Source organism: Alnus glutinosa, chromosome 3 (assembly GCF_958979055.1).
Source record: "Alnus glutinosa chromosome 3, dhAlnGlut1.1, whole genome shotgun sequence".
In the NCBI taxonomy this organism is placed as follows: domain Eukaryota; kingdom Viridiplantae; phylum Streptophyta; class Magnoliopsida; order Fagales; family Betulaceae; genus Alnus; species Alnus glutinosa.
Genome location: NC_084888.1, coordinates 9,403,647 through 9,421,301, shown reverse-complemented (window position 1 = coordinate 9,421,301; position 17,655 = coordinate 9,403,647). Strand labels below are relative to the sequence as shown.

At 37.2% G+C, this 17,655-nt stretch overlaps 3 protein-coding genes and 1 non-coding gene across 7 annotated transcripts; 3 read left to right on the top strand and 1 right to left on the bottom strand.

Moving 5' to 3' along the window:
• The first annotated feature begins 968 nt into the window (after nucleotides 1-968).
• Nucleotides 969-5,440, top strand: LOC133864937 (uncharacterized). The gene is made up of 11 exons (XM_062301388.1): nucleotides 969-1,362; nucleotides 1,448-1,528; nucleotides 2,007-2,102; nucleotides 2,252-2,335; nucleotides 2,423-2,492; nucleotides 2,681-2,763; nucleotides 3,408-3,487; nucleotides 3,817-3,915; nucleotides 4,015-4,123; nucleotides 4,885-4,974; nucleotides 5,112-5,440. Exons 1-11 carry the CDS (start codon nucleotides 1,108-1,110, stop codon nucleotides 5,148-5,150), a joined length of 1,086 nt encoding a protein of 361 aa, XP_062157372.1. The 5' UTR covers nucleotides 969-1,107; the 3' UTR covers nucleotides 5,151-5,440.
• A 15-nt stretch (nucleotides 5,441-5,455) lies between these two features.
• On the bottom strand, nucleotides 5,456-6,447 carry LOC133864939 (uncharacterized). The gene has a single exon (XM_062301389.1). It carries the CDS (start codon nucleotides 6,416-6,418, stop codon nucleotides 5,480-5,482), a length of 939 nt encoding a protein of 312 aa, XP_062157373.1. The 5' UTR covers nucleotides 6,419-6,447; the 3' UTR covers nucleotides 5,456-5,479.
• A 1,750-nt stretch (nucleotides 6,448-8,197) lies between these two features.
• On the top strand, nucleotides 8,198-8,315 carry LOC133865073 (U5 spliceosomal RNA). The gene has a single exon (XR_009899608.1). It is a non-coding gene; the product is annotated as a U5 spliceosomal RNA (small nuclear RNA).
• A 2,464-nt stretch (nucleotides 8,316-10,779) lies between these two features.
• Nucleotides 10,780-16,865, top strand: LOC133864934 (uncharacterized calcium-binding protein At1g02270-like). Of its 4 annotated transcripts, none has more exons than XM_062301383.1 (10): nucleotides 10,780-11,182; nucleotides 11,273-11,380; nucleotides 13,254-13,359; nucleotides 13,865-14,085; nucleotides 14,199-14,275; nucleotides 14,409-14,523; nucleotides 14,680-14,805; nucleotides 15,764-15,820; nucleotides 15,909-16,016; nucleotides 16,422-16,865. In XM_062301383.1, the coding sequence occupies exons 1-10, from the start codon at nucleotides 10,829-10,831 to the stop codon at nucleotides 16,650-16,652; spliced, it is 1,503 nt and encodes a 500-aa protein (XP_062157367.1). In that variant the 5' UTR covers nucleotides 10,780-10,828; the 3' UTR covers nucleotides 16,653-16,865. The 4 variants fall into 4 exon arrangements, with proteins under 4 accessions (XP_062157367.1, XP_062157369.1, XP_062157368.1 ...); XM_062301382.1 differs by having other exon boundaries at nucleotides 10,781-11,182; nucleotides 16,419-16,865; XM_062301385.1 differs by lacking the exons at nucleotides 15,764-15,820; nucleotides 15,909-16,016.
• Nucleotides 16,866-17,655: the final 790 nt, after the last annotated feature.

Here is a 17,655-nt window from a genome sequence, read left to right as displayed (position 1 = left end):
GGGGGTCGGAGCAAAATAGGTTGGATTGTCACGCTGGGTATCTGATTTTTGATGACTGGAGCAAAATCGGCCAGATTATCAATGCTAGTAATGCCGATGGGAACTGGGTTAGTCACGCCGTGGTTTGTCGTACCTCCACTTGAACAGCTCGCCACGCCAGTGCTCCACGCCCAACTGACCATCCACACGACCTGTCGAATGAAAGGATCCTACTCCAGTCGTCCCATCTGAGACGATGATGAAAAAAGAGCAAAGAGATGGAATAAAAAATTGGAAAAAAGTAAGAGACGATCGACGAAACGCTCCTCTCATTAGACGAGGGCTTCTGACAATCCTCCATTTGACGATGGTGTTGACGAGCTCGTTGGAGACGACATTTTGAACAAAATCATCTGATTTTGGTGATTTCGTCTGTTTGACGACTTCATTACAAATGCTCTAAACTTCTAGTTGCCCTGTGAACTAGCAATGATCACCATGGACTTCCAACGACCAATACAGTAGTCGGTAGCTAGCATGAACTTTAAGTGACTCTGTGGTGGTTGCAGGAATGTCTGGTGACCCCCATAAACTGTTGTGGACCTGTGGTGGTTGCCAAAAACTTTAGCAGCCACGCCGTGACTGCTATAGGACCATTTCGCACTAACAATACAAAGGCTAATGCCATATAACCACCACCGTGAAGTATAAACTGCAATGATTTTTTTATTTAAATTTTGGAAAATGCTTTTCAATTTTATTTTTTGAAAAAGGCTCCTTTTATTAATGTGTTTTGGAGGATTTTTTTTCTTTTCTTATTTTTCAATTATTTGATGTGACATGTAAATAAAAATTATTTTCGTGTTTATAAGAGTGTTTTATAGTTAAATTGTTTGATAATATTATTCAAAAAAACAAAAAACCAAAAGGCCAAAAAACAAATTTTTTATCAAAACGAACCTTAAGTTTATAAAACGAGAACGGTCGACGTCGCTGCAAGAAATTAAATTAAATTAAATTAACCTCCTTTCCTTGCAAAAACCCTAACAGCCCAAACCCCCAATTCCTTCTTCTTCTTCTTCTTCTACGTTGCACGGTTACAGTGCGCAGCGAGCAGTGAAATTAAGAATGGGGAGAAAGAGAAAGACGAACGAAAGCGATGCAGAGGATGCGTTTGAGACGGAGAAGGAGAACGAAGAATACAGAAATAAGCAGCAGCAGCAGAAGAAGAAGACGGTGGAGATAGTGCCATCGATGATAAGGAACAAGGAGAGGAGGTCGGAGGTGCACGCCAAGCTCAAGCACCAGAAGAAGCTCGAGAAGCGCAAGAAGATCCAGGCTCGCGACGCCGCCGAGAAGCGCGCTCTCGAGCTCGGCGAGGAGGTCCCTTGCCTTTTCTTTTTCTTTTTATTTCTTTTTTCCGTTTTTCGTAAATTGAATTGTTTGTTTTGGTTTGTTAATAATGCAGCCTCCGCCAAGGAATGTTCCTCATACGATCGAGAACACCAGGGAATTAGATGAGACTGTTTGCAAGCCCGATGATGAAGAGGTCTTCTCTCTCTCTCTCTTTTTCGAATTATTGTTAACAATTTCAGTATATTTCTGTCTTCTTCCGGGTTCGTTTCATTTTTTTTAAGCTAATGTATTGCTACGTGGATTTTATGGAATGGAAAAATATAGCTTAGAAATCTCATTTAGAAAAGAAAGGGAACCTATATATTATATATAGATCTAGCTGTTGGCTTGCAAATTCATGCAAACTAAATTGACAACCCACACATATAAAGGGGATGGACCAGAATTTACGCTTCATGTCATATAATAATTGAATGTCACCTTATCACAATTTTAATGTATAAACTACGGATGCTAATGATTTAAGGGGAGTGGAAACTTTGAAGCTAAGTTAATTTACATGTTCACAATTTCAGGATAAATGACTATTTTTATTGACATGTTTACATTTATCTAGATTCACTTGGATGAATAACTCTTGCAGTTGACCTGTTAATTATGTTCATTTGCAGCTGTTTGCTGGAAATGATGCCGATGAATTCAGTGTAGTTTTAAAGCGTGAGTGTACTCCAAAAGTTTTAATCACCACTGCCCGTTTCAATTCTACTGTAAGTCCTCCCTCCTCTTTACCATTTTTGGTTCTCTTAAGCTACCTGTGAAGCTTATCATGACTGTATCTTTAATACTGCATCAGTCTAGTTGAACCTTCCTGTAGCAAGATGCTGGCTAACATGCTTAGATTATCTTTGGTTTGCAGAGGGGGCCTGCTTTTATATCAGAACTACTTTCTGTGATCCCAAATGCACATTACTACAAGAGAGGAACCTATGACTTGAAAAAGGTGCTTTTGATTTTTACCCCTCTATGAACATAAAGTTCAAAACATTTGAAGTTTCTTTTGATGTATCCCCCTTTTTGGCATTTACAGATTGTAGAATATGCTAAGAACAAGGACTTCACTTCTGTCATAGTTGTTCACACCAATCGCAGGGAACCAGGTTGGTGATGCTTCTTGCTGAAGTTCATATGGAATCTGTGATGTGAATATTTTTCGCAGGCTTGATTTTCTGTTCCTTGAACGTTGAGAATATAAATAAAATATTTGAGATTTTTTTAATCTTTTTCATTCCCCTCTGTTATTGTCAGTATGAGGATTTTGACCATCGGCTCTTTGGCTGTCTTGTAGATGCTCTCCTAATAATTGGGGTGCCTGATGGACCTACTGCTCATTTCAAGCTTTCGAAGCTTGTTTTGCGCAAGGATCTCAAGGTTCGTTGCTGATGTTTATATACCAATACAAGACCTTTGATTGATGAGATCATGTGAGCCGTTGTATTGACCAATATTTAAAATATATTATGGTTTTTAATTGCTTAATGGACACTAGCATCAGACTGACTCGGTAAGATTGGCAAAAATGGAAATTTGTAATGAATCATGGGATTAGAATAGGAATTTATGAAGTTATGACCACTGTTAAAATCACATGCTTAGCATTATGTGGTTATGGTGTCTCTCTCTCTTTTTTTTTTTTTTTGGCTTTAGTAGTTAGTGTCAAGCCTTATTTTTTAATTTGCTACTATTACGTGTGGTACATGAAAGAAGACATTCTTCTGTTGTGTTTATCGAATTATCCAAACAGTCACAAGCTTAACGACACCAGCTCTAGATTAACTCAAAGAAGATTGACAAAAAACGGCAATTTTGAAAGAAACACGGGAGAAAAATAGTAATTTATAAAATTATAAGTATAACCACTCTTATACTTACTCTTGTAACATCAGGTTTCTGCTTTGGTGAGTAGGATGATGCCTAATTTTTCATGTTACTAGGATTAGTCAGAAATTTGTGAAAGAAATAATTGTTTCATTTGTATTCATTGTCTCCCCCCTCTCCCGCCATATTGCTTGCAGAATCATGGAAATCCAACCAGTCACAAGCCCGAGCTCGTGTTGACTAACTTCACAACACGCCTGGGTCATCGTATTGGAAGGTATGTTCCTTATTTTATATAGAGAAATGCTAGATGCACTCCCAAGTCTACACTCCCCAACGTTGCAGTATAGACTCTTCTATATATAATTTTTTTTGATAAGTAGACTTCTATATATAATTAAAGGTGTACATTTTGGAAATATCTTTTAAAAACTATATGAGATGTGACTACTACTTAAAAGTTCAAACACACTTCATTTATATGGTCTTGATTGAATTGAGTGCATCTTAATTTTCTTATCTTATATGTGTGTTAAGTAATGAAGATGTTTGTGGTTGTCTAGACTCTATTCTTAATAGTTTTCTTGGTTTTTTTGTTACCTTTAGATTAATACAGTCACTTTTCCCGCAAGATCCAAATTTTCGTGGGCGGAGAGTTGTCACATTCCACAATCAGCGAGATTTTATATTCTTCCGGCATCATCGGTATGTTTCTGTAGCTTGTGTAAGCTACTGCAATAAAAATTCTATACTGTTTTATAGGTTTGGCTTTCTGACAAATACATTCTGTTATCATGTGTTCAGGTACATTTTTGAAAGCAAAGAAAGTAAGGAGACTAACTCAGAAGGTAAAAAGGCCAAGGATGCCAAGTTAGAGAAAGCTCCTCAGGACAAAGTAGTTGCCCGCCTTCAGGTCAGTGTCAATTTATTTGTTACTTGTATTTGTATTTCAAGATTTTGATATTGCAACCTCCACAAATTGCTCTAAAAGGCCCTCTCGCTCCCTCCCTCACTTTAGTTAAAATATAAGAATTGAGCCCCAAACATCACTCCACTAATACAAAGTCTATATTACCTACTTTGGCCCATCCTTACCTAGAGTGTGATCATTACGGAAATTAGGGATGGGAATGCGATATGCTGCTTCCTTAGGAACGGGGGGCGATGAGTTTAGATTGTATATATAGCCCATTCAGGTTGCCTAGCTAGATGTTTGAATGTGATTAGATGGTCCTAAGTCAGATTTGCATGGTTCTCTTTTTATCCTTAAACTTCATGTGATATAAGGTTTCAGTTGCCTTAGGGGCGGCAAACATGTATATGTAGATACTTCCATTGCGACATCCACATTGTTGATAATGCCATCTAGTGAGAATGTGGTGACTCTGTGAGTAGAAAAGTTAAAACACACTTGTTTGTCTCTTAGAAGATATAAAGGTTCAGCATTGACAATGGTAAATCCCTTTCAGTTCACATGATGCAAAACATAATTTGCTAAAATAAAATTGAATTGCAGTAACTCTGCTACGGCCCCGTGTTGATACCTAAGACATCTATGGAAGTTCATTAATAATTCCAATGACTTTTAAGCTTAACATTAGTTGTATTTGACTATGTTTTATCTCTTTAGAAGTCTGTATAGTCTGCATGTATGTTAATACAATAAACATGCAGGAGTGTGGCCCCAGGTTCACACTGAAGTTGATCAGTCTGCAGCATGGAACATTTGATACTAAAGGCGGGGAATATGAGTGGGTTCATAAGGTAGTCCATTTACCAACCAAATCAGGCTGCTGTTTTGTTCTGATGATTTATCTTGCTTTTTGTTCTAAATAGAAAGAGAAAAACTTCCCCTTATGTGTCTGACACATTATATGCTTTCCTTCCTATTTGAATGTCAGCCGGAAATGGACACAAGCCGTAGGAGGTTTTTCTTGTAACTTGCTTTGGAATATTGCTCTCAACTGCCTCTTTCGTGGAGTAGAAGCATTTTCAGGTGAAGAGGGTTGGTACCCGGGGACAAGATGTTGAAATTAATCTCAATTGTCTCCCCCAATATGCTGGACCATTTGATTATATTTTGTGATGCTTGGTGCATCTTTATGATCAGTTTTGGCCATTTTTGTATTTGATAGTCGATAAGAGAGAGACTATTTTACATATGAACATTGTTGTTTTCTTCTCATCATTATAATCTCCAATTAAAGGAAATTTATGTCTCTTCTGATCAGTCATTTCTATCCTCTTTGTGATGCAAATGATACCATACTCATTTCTTCCACTTTGAATGCGATTTTGTTATCATGGTGCATGCCCATTTGATTACATGAAGGCAAATTAAAGCAAGTATACCTCCAAAAGCAGCAACTCTCAACAATGACCTCTCTGGTGGGGAGTTTGTTGCTAGATAAACACAATCCTTCAATATAAAGATCCAAGCTACACTTTCCAGCCATGGCCTAGCCAGTATAATATTTCCTATTTTTTCTCCGAACAACCTGCAGACAATCCTCAAACATAGAGCACCCACAACAGAAAATGTGGTGAGCGACCATCCCCTGTATGACACTAACATACCTCCCACAATCAAAACCTCTTTCCTACACACGCAGGATGCACACTCACCTGAAAAGGTTGACGACACCAGGGCATCAAAACCTGTATAGTAAGGTAAGAGAACAGAATCCAGGTATAGGCTGGCATGTAAAATCCCAGAAATCGTTGATGCCTCAAAGAAGGCATATTTGACGTCTTTATTAGCGCCGTGGTCGAAAGCGAGAGCGGAAATGTGAACCAGTTGGAGGATTGCAGGACCGATGCTCGACAAGGGAAATACGGTGTTGATTTGGTACCCTTTTGCTAGCGCCAAGAGGATCACTGGAAGGGCAACTGGACCAGATGGTAACAGGTACCTCTTTGACTGACTAAGGCAAGTTTGCCCTCTTCTTGATATGTCCATTGCCATAATGAAGAGGGTTGTCAAGTATGAAGCTAGTGTGAAGAGAAATACCAGCATGTCCACAGCAGGCGGATAATTGCCAGGATAAGCGCTATCGCAGAAATAGTGATAAGGGCAGTCAATCGGATCCATGGTTTCTTCTAGCTGCCATCTAACACATTTGAAAAATTTTAGGCGGACATCTTCCGAGGCCCAAAATTGAGGTTGAAATGCCGGATTTTCTGGGCGCAGGAGTACTTGCCTATTCATTGTGTTTGCCTGTAATGATTTCTTCTTTTTCTTGGTATGTTTTTATGGAGGCCATGATGGCATCTGACCTAACAAATACAAGAGCATTGCCCTTCTGTTAGTTGAGATGTTTCAGTTGAAGCTGAATTGGACAAAGAGAGACCAACTAATTACTTGTTTATTTTCCTGTCCAAAAGCAAAAATATAATCTCGTTTTGATTTATTAGATGCCATGAAAACTTGTATTTTAGTTGTTTTCAAAAAAAAAAAAAAAAAGCAATAGCCTGTAATATAAGAAAGATGTTGAATTGTTAGTAATGAAGCAACATCTCAGGTGGATGTAGGTGGCGATGAGTGAGGGTGTAAGGGCATGGAGGTTGAGGGGACTTGTTTCCGAAGCGATGCTGTTTGGTAAGTGATTGCAACTGCCTGATTATGGATTAGTGGACGAGGTTAGCACAGTTTATGAGTTGCCAATTTTCTTAAAACAAATTAGTAATGTTATATAGTACTACATTTTTATCCCACATTTATCCTATAATGTTGAGGTAACAATTTTAACCAACTCTTGATTTTTTATTTTTTAATAATTACTGATTTAAGGGTTGGTTGGAATTGTCACATCAGCACTGTAGAATAATTGTGGAATAAAAATTGAAGGGGTTAAATACTGACAGGCCCATAAGACAAATTCAGATTCTTATATTTTGATTAGCATGTATACTAATCAACCAAATGAATCGAGGGACCGCTGGAAGGTCCAAATATTACATACTAACAGACCTCTAAAGCCCGGTTGCTAAAGAGTCCAAAGAGGCTTAAAAGGATGCACCACTAGGTTCACTACCTACCTCATGGGATACACCATATACAATCTTCCTTCTTTGGCTTAGGGTTTCAGACACTCATTTATATATCTCTTGTTACCGTATTTAGGGAGACTCTCTAACCTCTTTTTTTTAGCTTTTCTCTCCCCTCTATAGGCCTTTATTGACTTGGGCATCGGAATGCCTCCGGTCTCTATACCGCCGGGCTTTCTAATGACTCATTTCTTTTGCAGGTGCAAGTAGAGCTCTCCCCTAAAAGGCAGCTCAGAGTCTGTAGATGTTCTTTGCATCAACAAAAATTTTCTATCATCCCACCAGCCCTCCCATTTCCTTATTCCAACCTTCCCCAATTGCGAGTTGCCAATTTCCTTAAAATCTCTCTCACAAGCCTCTCTGAATGTCCATTAATGCCATATAAAGAACTCACATCTCACACCTCCAAAAATCGTCTGAACCCACATGATCTCTCACCAAGCCCCTAAGAAAAACCAGAGATGGGCAAGAAAATGAAGCTCCCCTTTTCTTTCAAAAACATAAAAAGCAAGGTCTTCGTGGCCTTGACCTTCTTGTAAGCAACCCAGAACCCTCTCCTTCCGAACCAGAATTGACATTTACAAGACCATGAACTCAATGTACTTGGACCCCGCCATTGATGTGGTGGAGACAACCGAGTCGTTTTTAACCAACTCATCCGAGTCCACCAGCTTCTCAACGACCTTGGAAGCTGAGTAATGGCCGGCATCTTCGCTTTCCTTCAGACTAGCACCAGTGTCTGTCTCAAGAAAGACCGAAGTCCACTGGGTTGGATGGAAGATTGGAAGGCCTTCGTTTTATGCATGCCCACACGTACTGCAAACTGTCCGCTTGGTGGTAGTTCTAACTTTGCATTTTTGTCCCACATTGGAGAGATTTGAAAGAGCTATGTAAGATGGTAAGATATAAAAAACCCAAGCGCTGTAGTGGTAAATCACGCAGCCGCGCAGTGAGCACAAAGCGAACTATTCTTTCGCCTTTTACTAAAGAATACCGTGTGCTCGCCGCAAATAGTGGCATACGCCAATTTTTGGAGGGGTTTCTTCTCAAGAGGAGGTCCCTAAAAATTAAGTTCTCAAATATTCTTCCAGTCTGACAGCACTCACGTTGGATTATTTATTTTTACCTCTAGGCCCAAAAAATTTAAAATTAAGATTTTGTCAAATTATTCTGTCAAATTGTAAATTTTAAAATTATTCTGTCTAATTTCACTCCCCTTTTCACGAGGAAGTTGCAGAATGCATCGTGTTAAGGACATGGGCCGGCAGATGTTTTGTTTCATTTAGATATATCGTGGAAACAACCTCGTATTTGCCAGTTAATTGGAGAGAATAAATGCAGTTTTTCCTTTTTTATTTTTTAAAACGTAAATATTATTTTCAAAACAATATTTTAATTTATTTTATGTCAATTTATTTAGTATTTAGTTTAGTCGTTGTAGACTTGTAGTAAAGAAAATAGATGTAGCTTGTAAAATGAAAGGAAGCTGAAAGGAAAACTTCAAAACATTTCAGGGGTGAACCTGCAAGCCAAGCCAAAGAAATTAAAAGAAAAAAAAACCAAAAAGCAAGAGAAGCGTGGCTGCGACCCAACAGTAAAGATAATATAAAAAATCAAAAAATCAAAATAAAATAATAAAATAAAAACAAGAGATTTTAAGTAGTTTGATCTTTGACGAACGATCGTAAATAATTTCTCTTGGTATACGTACAATGCATAAAACTTCTATTTATAAAAAAGTTGTGATAAATAAATATAATAAAATTTAATTACCATCAAATCAATCTTATATATTCTCTTACTAAATTCAATCACAATTATTCTAAAGAGTAATGATTCACTACCATATTTTAATACAATTTTTCACCACCTTGCTTATGTGGCAAAGTAGTCTCTCACCTTATTTTATTTTTAAAACCTAAAAAGTAGTAGGGGACCACCTTGCCAAATAAGTAAGGTGGTGAAAAGTTGTATTAAAAGGTGGTAGTGAATCATTACTCTATTCTAAATATGAAAAAAGAAAAAAGAAAAAAAATTGAAGATTAAAGGAGGCTGAAAATGGAGCAGACACGTGAGTGCTTGACGTGGCCATAAAGTATTGTTAATTAATGAGATTTGATTCTTACACTATACCATCACAACAACCCCTCACAAGAAGGTGGGCCCCAGTGTCTGGAGCCCACCCTCTTGTAAGGATTTGTTGTCCAGTTGTTGTATTAGTGTTGTAAATTTAACATTTTCTTTAATTAATTGTTGTTAGCTTTCCCCCTTCTTTCCTTTCCGACTTTTATGCGGTGAGTTAGCAGTGGCCCGACAGACAAGCATTGCGTGTCCCAGATTCTTTCATGGTTATCTTGACCATACAAAGGATGACGCATGGGTCTCACTTCCGTAATTGATTTATGGCAATTTTCTCTTATCTTCAACTTATACTATGACCTCATTTGATAACAGTTTTAATTTTTTTTTAAAATTTTTTTTTTCCCTCAAAATCATTAACGTAATTTTTTAAAAAATGATTATATTCTTCACACTTATTTATAATATCACACACCGATTGACATGACATTAGTTGAATAACCACTTAAAAAAGTAAAACTTTTTACTTTCATTCGGTTCATGTCACTTCAACGGTATGTAGTGGGAGAAAATGGGTGTAGAGCATAGATGGATTAAGATCTTCTCAAATTATATGTCCGAATTTGAGAGAATTCAAGCAGGTGATTGTGACTTGTGAGACTTCACAAATAGAACTTACTTGACATGATAAGTAGTTGAACAATCCAATTTTTATTTGGTCAGGTGGTCCCATGAATTATCTCTCACAATCACCTATTCGAATTCTCTTAAATTCGGACAAATAATTTGAGAAAATCCTAATCCAACATATAATTACACTTTTTAAAACTATTGACAAACAATTCCCAACAATTTAAACCACAATACACTTTTCAAAATAAATTTCAAAATTCAAAATGCTATTAAAATGCGAACTTCTTAAAAAAGCACTACACACTTTTATATTACATTAAAAAAAAAAAAAAAAAAAAAAAAAAAAAAAAAAACTTTTCAAAAAGCCTCATAAATGATAATACGTAAAAGAGTTGAATTTTTTTAGAAGTAATTGTTAGAGAATAATTATTACAATTGGCAAGCCTGGGATAGACAAGTGAGTAGGACCTTCCCTTTTGTTTATAGATAAGCCAGTGAGTAGGATTGAAAGCGAAAGATTGCACTATTGCAGGGGTTGTTTGGCAAACAACTAACATTCATCTTTTATTTTTTATCATTTCTTTTAAAAAAAATCAAATAAAAAGCATTATTTTTTATTTTTATTTTTTTTTTCACTTTTTATATCACATCAATAATTTTTATTATTATTTAAATAAAAAAATTCACTATAAAATAAAACTTTTCACTTTAATATAAAATAATTTTAAATTTTTTTATACTTTATATCACGTCAATTACTTTTAAAAACTTTTAAAATAAATATTTCACAATTACAAACATCTGCCAAACAAGTTCGCAGCATCATCATCATCTACGGCCCACGAAAACAGTACGGTGAATGAGTCACCGACACGGCTATAAAAGAAATCTCAGACCAATTACTACAACAAAACTCTTCTACTTGCATCCATCAGCAAAATATCGAGCTTCCACAAGCATCACTCTCTGGCTTTCGTTTCCTTTGCCCGTTGTGCGTGTTATCTGCTCATTACCGGAAACGGAAGAAACTGGTCCAAACTGCGGCAGAATGGTTTGTGAGTTGACAGCGAAGTACAGGTCCTTGAAGTCAATGCCGGAGACGGAGACGGAGGCAGGGGCAGAGCAAGAAGAAGACCCAGAAGAGGGTTGCATATCATGCACCACTTTCAATATCCTGGCTCCCATCTACAAGCGGTTGGATCAACATGGACAGGTCTGTATTTACTGCTTCTGGTATATCTCAGTATCACTCTAGCGAAAAAATAAGGTTCAGTGGCTTTATGATATGGTGGGTGTGGAACAGAATCAAGGTCTTCGGGAAAGCGAATTCAGGGCGTTCTGGAGGTGCCGGAACCAGGGGATTTTGGATTGGTTGCTCCATGAATCGTCCTCCGTTGTTATATGTCTCCAGGTGCGTATTCACACACCCTTTTACTCTTCTTTGCTAGTAAAATAAAATAGAAGAGATAGAAGGAAAGAAGAGGAGAACACAAAAGAGAGAAAACGCTCTATTGCTCCTTATTTCATTGAGTGCTTTTGATTACAAAATATATGAATATATAGGCAAATAGAGGATAGTACATCCCACTAATCATGGCACACAATCGAGAAATATTAAAGTGAAAAATATTGAGAAAATTAGGTAAAAAAATAAGGAAAAATATTGGAGAAGAAATCAAAGAAATATTCTTGATATGCTGGAACAACTCTTTTTTCTCTAACACTCCCCCGCAAATTGACGGGAGGAACTTCCTTCAGTTTGTCTTCTACATCGAATCATCGTCATGAAACTATTTTTTTTTTTTTTGTGTGTGTGTGTGTGTGTGTGATGGCCCGAGTTTGCAAACTGTACCTCAAAGGCCAAAAATAAAGCCAACTATGGGCTAAAAGAAATTAAAGACAGGTTTGAGTTTTGAAACATTACCACAAATAAGAGATTGAGCCAAAGAGAAGAGGGTCAACTATGGACTTAAATGAGCTTGGGCCTTTGAACATTTACCTCAAGCTTGAAATTGGGCCAAAGAAAAGAAGGGCCAACTGTGGGCCAAAGAGAGATTTTTTTCCTCCTCTTTTTTTTTTTTTGCAACATCTTCATAGTATAGCACAAGACAACAAATAAAAGAAAATTGGACTAAAAAAAAAAACGTCGGTAGACAGGAAGAATAATGATTCACCACCACCTAAAGATACAATTTTTCACTGCCTTGTCTATGTGACAAGGTGGTCCCCCACTACTTTTTAAGTTTTTTTTTTTTTTTTTAAAAAATAAATTAAGGTGAGGGACCACTTTGCCACATAGACAAGGTGGTGAAAAGTTGTATTTTTGGGTGGTGGTGAATCATTACTCAGACAGGAAATAAAAAAAAAAAAAAGAAATAAAAAGAAACTGTAACTTGTGGACAACCTTAGGAGGTGAGTTCACAATGGATGGAGAAGGCAGAAATCATTACTCAGACAGGAAATAAAACAAAAAAAAAAAGAAACTGTAACTTGTGGACAACCTTAGGAGGAGAGTTCACAGTGGGTGGAGAAGACGGAAACTGAAGGATTTGTGGCCGAAGACGGTGCCAGAGGTGGGAGACTTGGCCGGTGGAGAAGTCGTCGGGGAAGGATGCCGGAAAAGGCGCCGGAGGTGGTGCTGCAGTGGAGCACACAAACTTTGCGGCAAGGGACTGTGATATGCATTTTTTTTTTTGAGTGAAAGAGAAAATTTTGGGAGATGGAGATGAAAACTGAGATAGATTAGAAACTAGGAGAGTTTTTGTGTGGATAGAGTTGGGATGTTGGGATGTTGGGAGTGGCAGAGATGAAGCTATGTTTTTAGGCTGAACCATGTGATGGGTGAGACGTGTATGATAAAAAGGCTGAAAGAGTGTGCTGCAGCGAAGAAGAAACCAAGATCGTGAGGTGTTAGCCAAAGGGCTCTGATACCATGTAAAATAAAATTGAAGAGATAGAAGGAAAGAAGAGGAGAACACAAAAAAGAGAAAACGCTACATTGCTTCTTATTTGATTGAGTACTTTTGATTACAAAAGATATGAATATATAGGCTAATAGAGGGGAGCACATCCCACTAATCATGGCACACAATCTGGAAATATTAAAGTGAAAAATATTGAGAAAATCAGGTAGGAAAATAAGGAAAGATATTGGAGAGGAAATCAAGGAGATATTCTCGATATGCTGTAACAACTCTTTATTCTCGAACAAATTTTGCTTGCGATTCATTCAGGGGCCATGGATTTTTCAGCTGTGCTAATTTTGGAACTGTTTTTTTGGACAGGAATTCTGGGTTGGAAATGATGAACTTGTGCATATGTACCAGGAGAGGCTCGGCTATGCAGGCTATGTTACCTTCCAGCTTGCACGAACCAACAACCGTGGAGATGGTATTTGTTGTCTATTTAAATCTGATCCTTTAATGCCAATTATCAATACGTTTCGACTTGTCCTGCACCAATTCAGTTTTGAATTTGTGGATTAATTTAAGCTTTAATTCAGGTTGGATGGTTAAGAAATTCCGACACAAAAATGTAGTTTGTCTTTTATTTTTCAGATTCTAAATGTTATTTGCAACATGATTAGATTCTGCTGTTTGTGGTTGAGATTTTTGGACTCATCTTTGGTACATTTTTTTCCAAGGATTTTTTAGTGCATCTCTATCACAATCTTTGGAGTTGTATTGCTGGTTTTATAGCTTCCAATTTTTCTTTTAGCTTCCCCCTTCATTCTCATCAGCTGCACCCAAAGAAGATATTTTTCACGTTTCTACCTTAAGAATTGCTCACGAGCTAGCTAGTGTCTCATTTATAGACTGATCTTCAGGCTTTAAGCGAGCTTTGTAAGTACTTCTTAGTGCTTTATGGATTGAGATATTGTATTTGCTCTGTGCAGGTCTGTTGACTGCCATACATAAGGACTACTTAAGGGTTTTGGATTATCGAGAGTTGCTTTTTAATGGCTTTGGTGACCGTGTTGCTCAGCTGTTTCATGTTGAGTCAGTTGTCCCTTTTTTACAAAACCACGAGGGCAATGCTCTACAAGAAATTCTAATTGTGAACACCCACTTGCTATTTCCTCATGTTTCAAGTCTATCTCTAGTAAGACTGCGTCAGGTATATACATTTTCCTTCAGGTTATTAACTAATAATCTATTCCTGGTATCATGGTTTTTGTACACTAGCTATGGTTTCACTTCTCATGGGGTTTCGTCTTTGCCTTCTAATAGGTTTTCGAAATACTGCAATATGTAGAGTCATATCAGAAAGAAAAAAAGCTCAAACCCATTCCCATCATACTATGTGGGTGAGTTTCTGTCCTCCTCCCCCCCCCAAAAAAAAAACTTTTGATGATCGATGAGGGTTGACTAAAGGCTCTTAGTCTTATATAACCTCTGAAATGTATATCTCTTCATTAATGCACTCTTTTACTTTTGTAGTGACTGGAATGGAAGCAAGCGTGGGCATGTTTACAAGTTCCTTAGGTCACAGGGATTTGTATCATCCTATGATACTGCGCATGAATATACCGACAGTGATGCAGATGCTCACAAGGTTTGTCACCTTTAAGTTACAATTTTACTGCCCCAGAATTTACTTGGCCACTCAATGGCTTATAAAAAAAAAAAAAGAAAAAAGAAAAAGAAAAAAGAAGAAGAAGATAATGCTAATCAATTAAGTTTTTTATGTCTCTTTTTAAATGTCCTGCAGTGGGTTAGCCACCGCAATCATAGGGGAAACATATGTGGTGTCGATTTCATTTGGCTTTGTAATCCTAACAAGGCGCTCAAACCATTAAGAACAAGTTGGGCTGAAGCAGTTTTTGGAATAATAAAGGTGAGTAATGACTCTTTTGCCAATTTTATTTCCATGAAAGATGAAAACCTGTAATTTCATGTCATGTAACTTGGAATAGGGAAAATAGGAAAAGGAAAAGATATATAGGGCGAGCAATTCACTTCCACAATACGATTTGGATGATTTCTGAATATTCGGATAAAGTAATTGCAGAGTGGGATCTGCTGACTTCCTTTATGCAATTCAACCATAAGTTCTAAAACTTGTACACAGTGTTGGTTTCTCTATAATACTTATTTTTTGCAGCCTTGAGCTCATATTTCTCTGTAAAGGCTTATCTATACCTGCCTTCAGGTGCGAGGCATAAGAGGAGCTGCTTTATGAAAATGTGATTCAATTATAGATTAAAGCATTACAAAATTTTCATGGTTCTTCTCTGGGCCATTCAATGACAAACTTGGTGACAAATGCTCTCTTTTTCGTTTTTCCCCCCTCCCTTTTTGACTTCTTTGCAATTATAACCTTCGCAAATTTCTTCCTAACAGGACTAGATTCTTGTCATAAAAGTTGTTAGTCTTGATTGGATTAGATTGAATTGATTTAGTTCCCTTGTTTAACTGGTAGATTTGGCGACTAAATTTAGAGATGTAGTACTTATTTATACAGCTATTTAATGGATGCATAAATAGTATTAGAATTAGCAACACTTAATGCAAAACATACTATGCATGTAGCATGACATGCTACATGTAACATGTATGGTCATGACCATAGGCCATAGCCCAAGATGATTGTCCATGACAATTGGGGTGTGGAACATCTCAAACCTGCTTGTTGCCAAAGAGAAGTGTCAAGTGCTTGAACATAAATTTCTCCTGTTTCCGTTTTTATTCTTTTGTTATCCAGATGTCATTTGTTAGAATATTAATTAGATTATTAAATTCATTATTTCCTATGAGCTTCATTGGCTGAAGATGATGCATTTACCTTTCTATAGGGTGACAACCATGTGGATTTTATTAAATTTTCCAACTTCTGTGAAGCACTGCGCCAGGTACTGTATTTTAGTAAGTTCAGTATATGAGAATTGAGATGTAAATTTTACTGAAGAGATAGACTCACTATAATCAGACCTCATACAGGTTAATTTAATTGGTCTTCCTTGTGGGCTAAGTTTCCCAGAGATAAAGGATTTGTGGGCCCAAGCAGACATCAATGGAGATGGTGTTGTTGATTATGAAGAATTCAAGGTACCTTGAAGCCCTAAATTGTGGAAGATACCCTAAATTCATTCATTTACTTGCACAACCCAATCTATCACACGCTGAAATCTGGATACAACAATCTGGTTGCTTGATATATGTTAAATCACATCATTAGTTCAATATAGATATACTAAATAAGAAAATTAGAGTTGAAACTTGTTAACAGCACGACAAGCCTAGGGATCCCTTTTTATTTGTCCATTGTCGTTTAAAGAGTGTTAAATGGTTTATACATATTGTCAATTTTACACATTGTCGTTTGTATGATGTTCATAGCCTAAGCATGTAATATGCTCATCTCTGTTTAGTCCAGCATGCAATTTGTAGCACACTCGCATGCTCTTTACTGCCTTTGCTTCAGCATAAAGTAATAACATTACTTTGCAGCAGAAGATTTGGAATCCTACATGGTCAGGGCAGACAGAGGAGAATCTTGAGACAAGTGTAGAAGAACTTAAACAGAGCACCACCAAGGAAGCCATCGGTTTCAAAGTGAAGAATGCAGTTCTCTTCCCTCGGGAAGTGGAGAAAGGAATGTGGCCTGAAAACTACTCTCTTTCTGATCATGCCCCACTCACTGTTGTCTTTTCACCTGTAAGCTTGTCCAATAATCATACCTAGGCATGCATAGAGTACTAGAGAGCCTATAAATGAAGAACACAATCTCAGGGAACTTATATGTACAGCCTATAGAAATCCTCTGCTTACAGTTTAGGTCAGCCTCAGCCATTTTTAAGAGGCCAAGACTGAAAGTATATTTCGGATGATTTATAATGTGAAATGCTTATACAGAAGTAACCAATTCAAGGGATTTGAAAAATCCTGATTTAAGCATGACTTGATTTTCAGTAACTATTGGCATGATCATATCTTTATTCCATCAAGAGATTACCCCAAATTTAATCCAGAAACCAGTATTGTACCTCATATCTTCCCAAAAACATGCTTTCAATGATTGAGTCCTTTGTCTTGATCTTTTCTTTTGGTTAGAGGAATAACCCAAAAGGTGACATGCCTATTCAATGAACTACCTCAAAGTTATGGATTGCTACGCCCCCCATTAAGCTACATTCAAAGAAATGGGAGGTGGAACTTTTCATGAAATCTTGCTGTTTCTGTTAGAAGCCCAACTAGTGCGCGCGGGGGCACATACAAACAAGGTAAAAGGGATGAAGCAGGACAACAGGGAAACAAACAAAAAGTGTTATGGATTGATGAGGGCACTAACAGGGTTATCAAAGCCAATATCTTCTCTGAGCGTAACCATTGCTTCTACTACCTCAAAAATTCGTGTACTTTTTGCCATTGTCACAAGATCAATGCTTTGATAACATTTGTTATAGGCCTGAATATTTGATGGTGGGAATGACAGTGAAATGACAATAAAAGTAACAATTTGACACTTCAAGGGGCCAAGTCTTCTTCTAACACACGGCTATATCCTCACGGGTTTTCTGATGATAATACTTGGGATATCCACTCTATCAATGATGCTGAATTTAAATACAAATGATTCAAATAACTACTTCAAAAAATCTTGAAAATAACTACCCGCTACCTACAACATAGGATAACTTTTACGTTGAGACCCACCAACACTCAACTTCCCCTAAAACAATTGCCC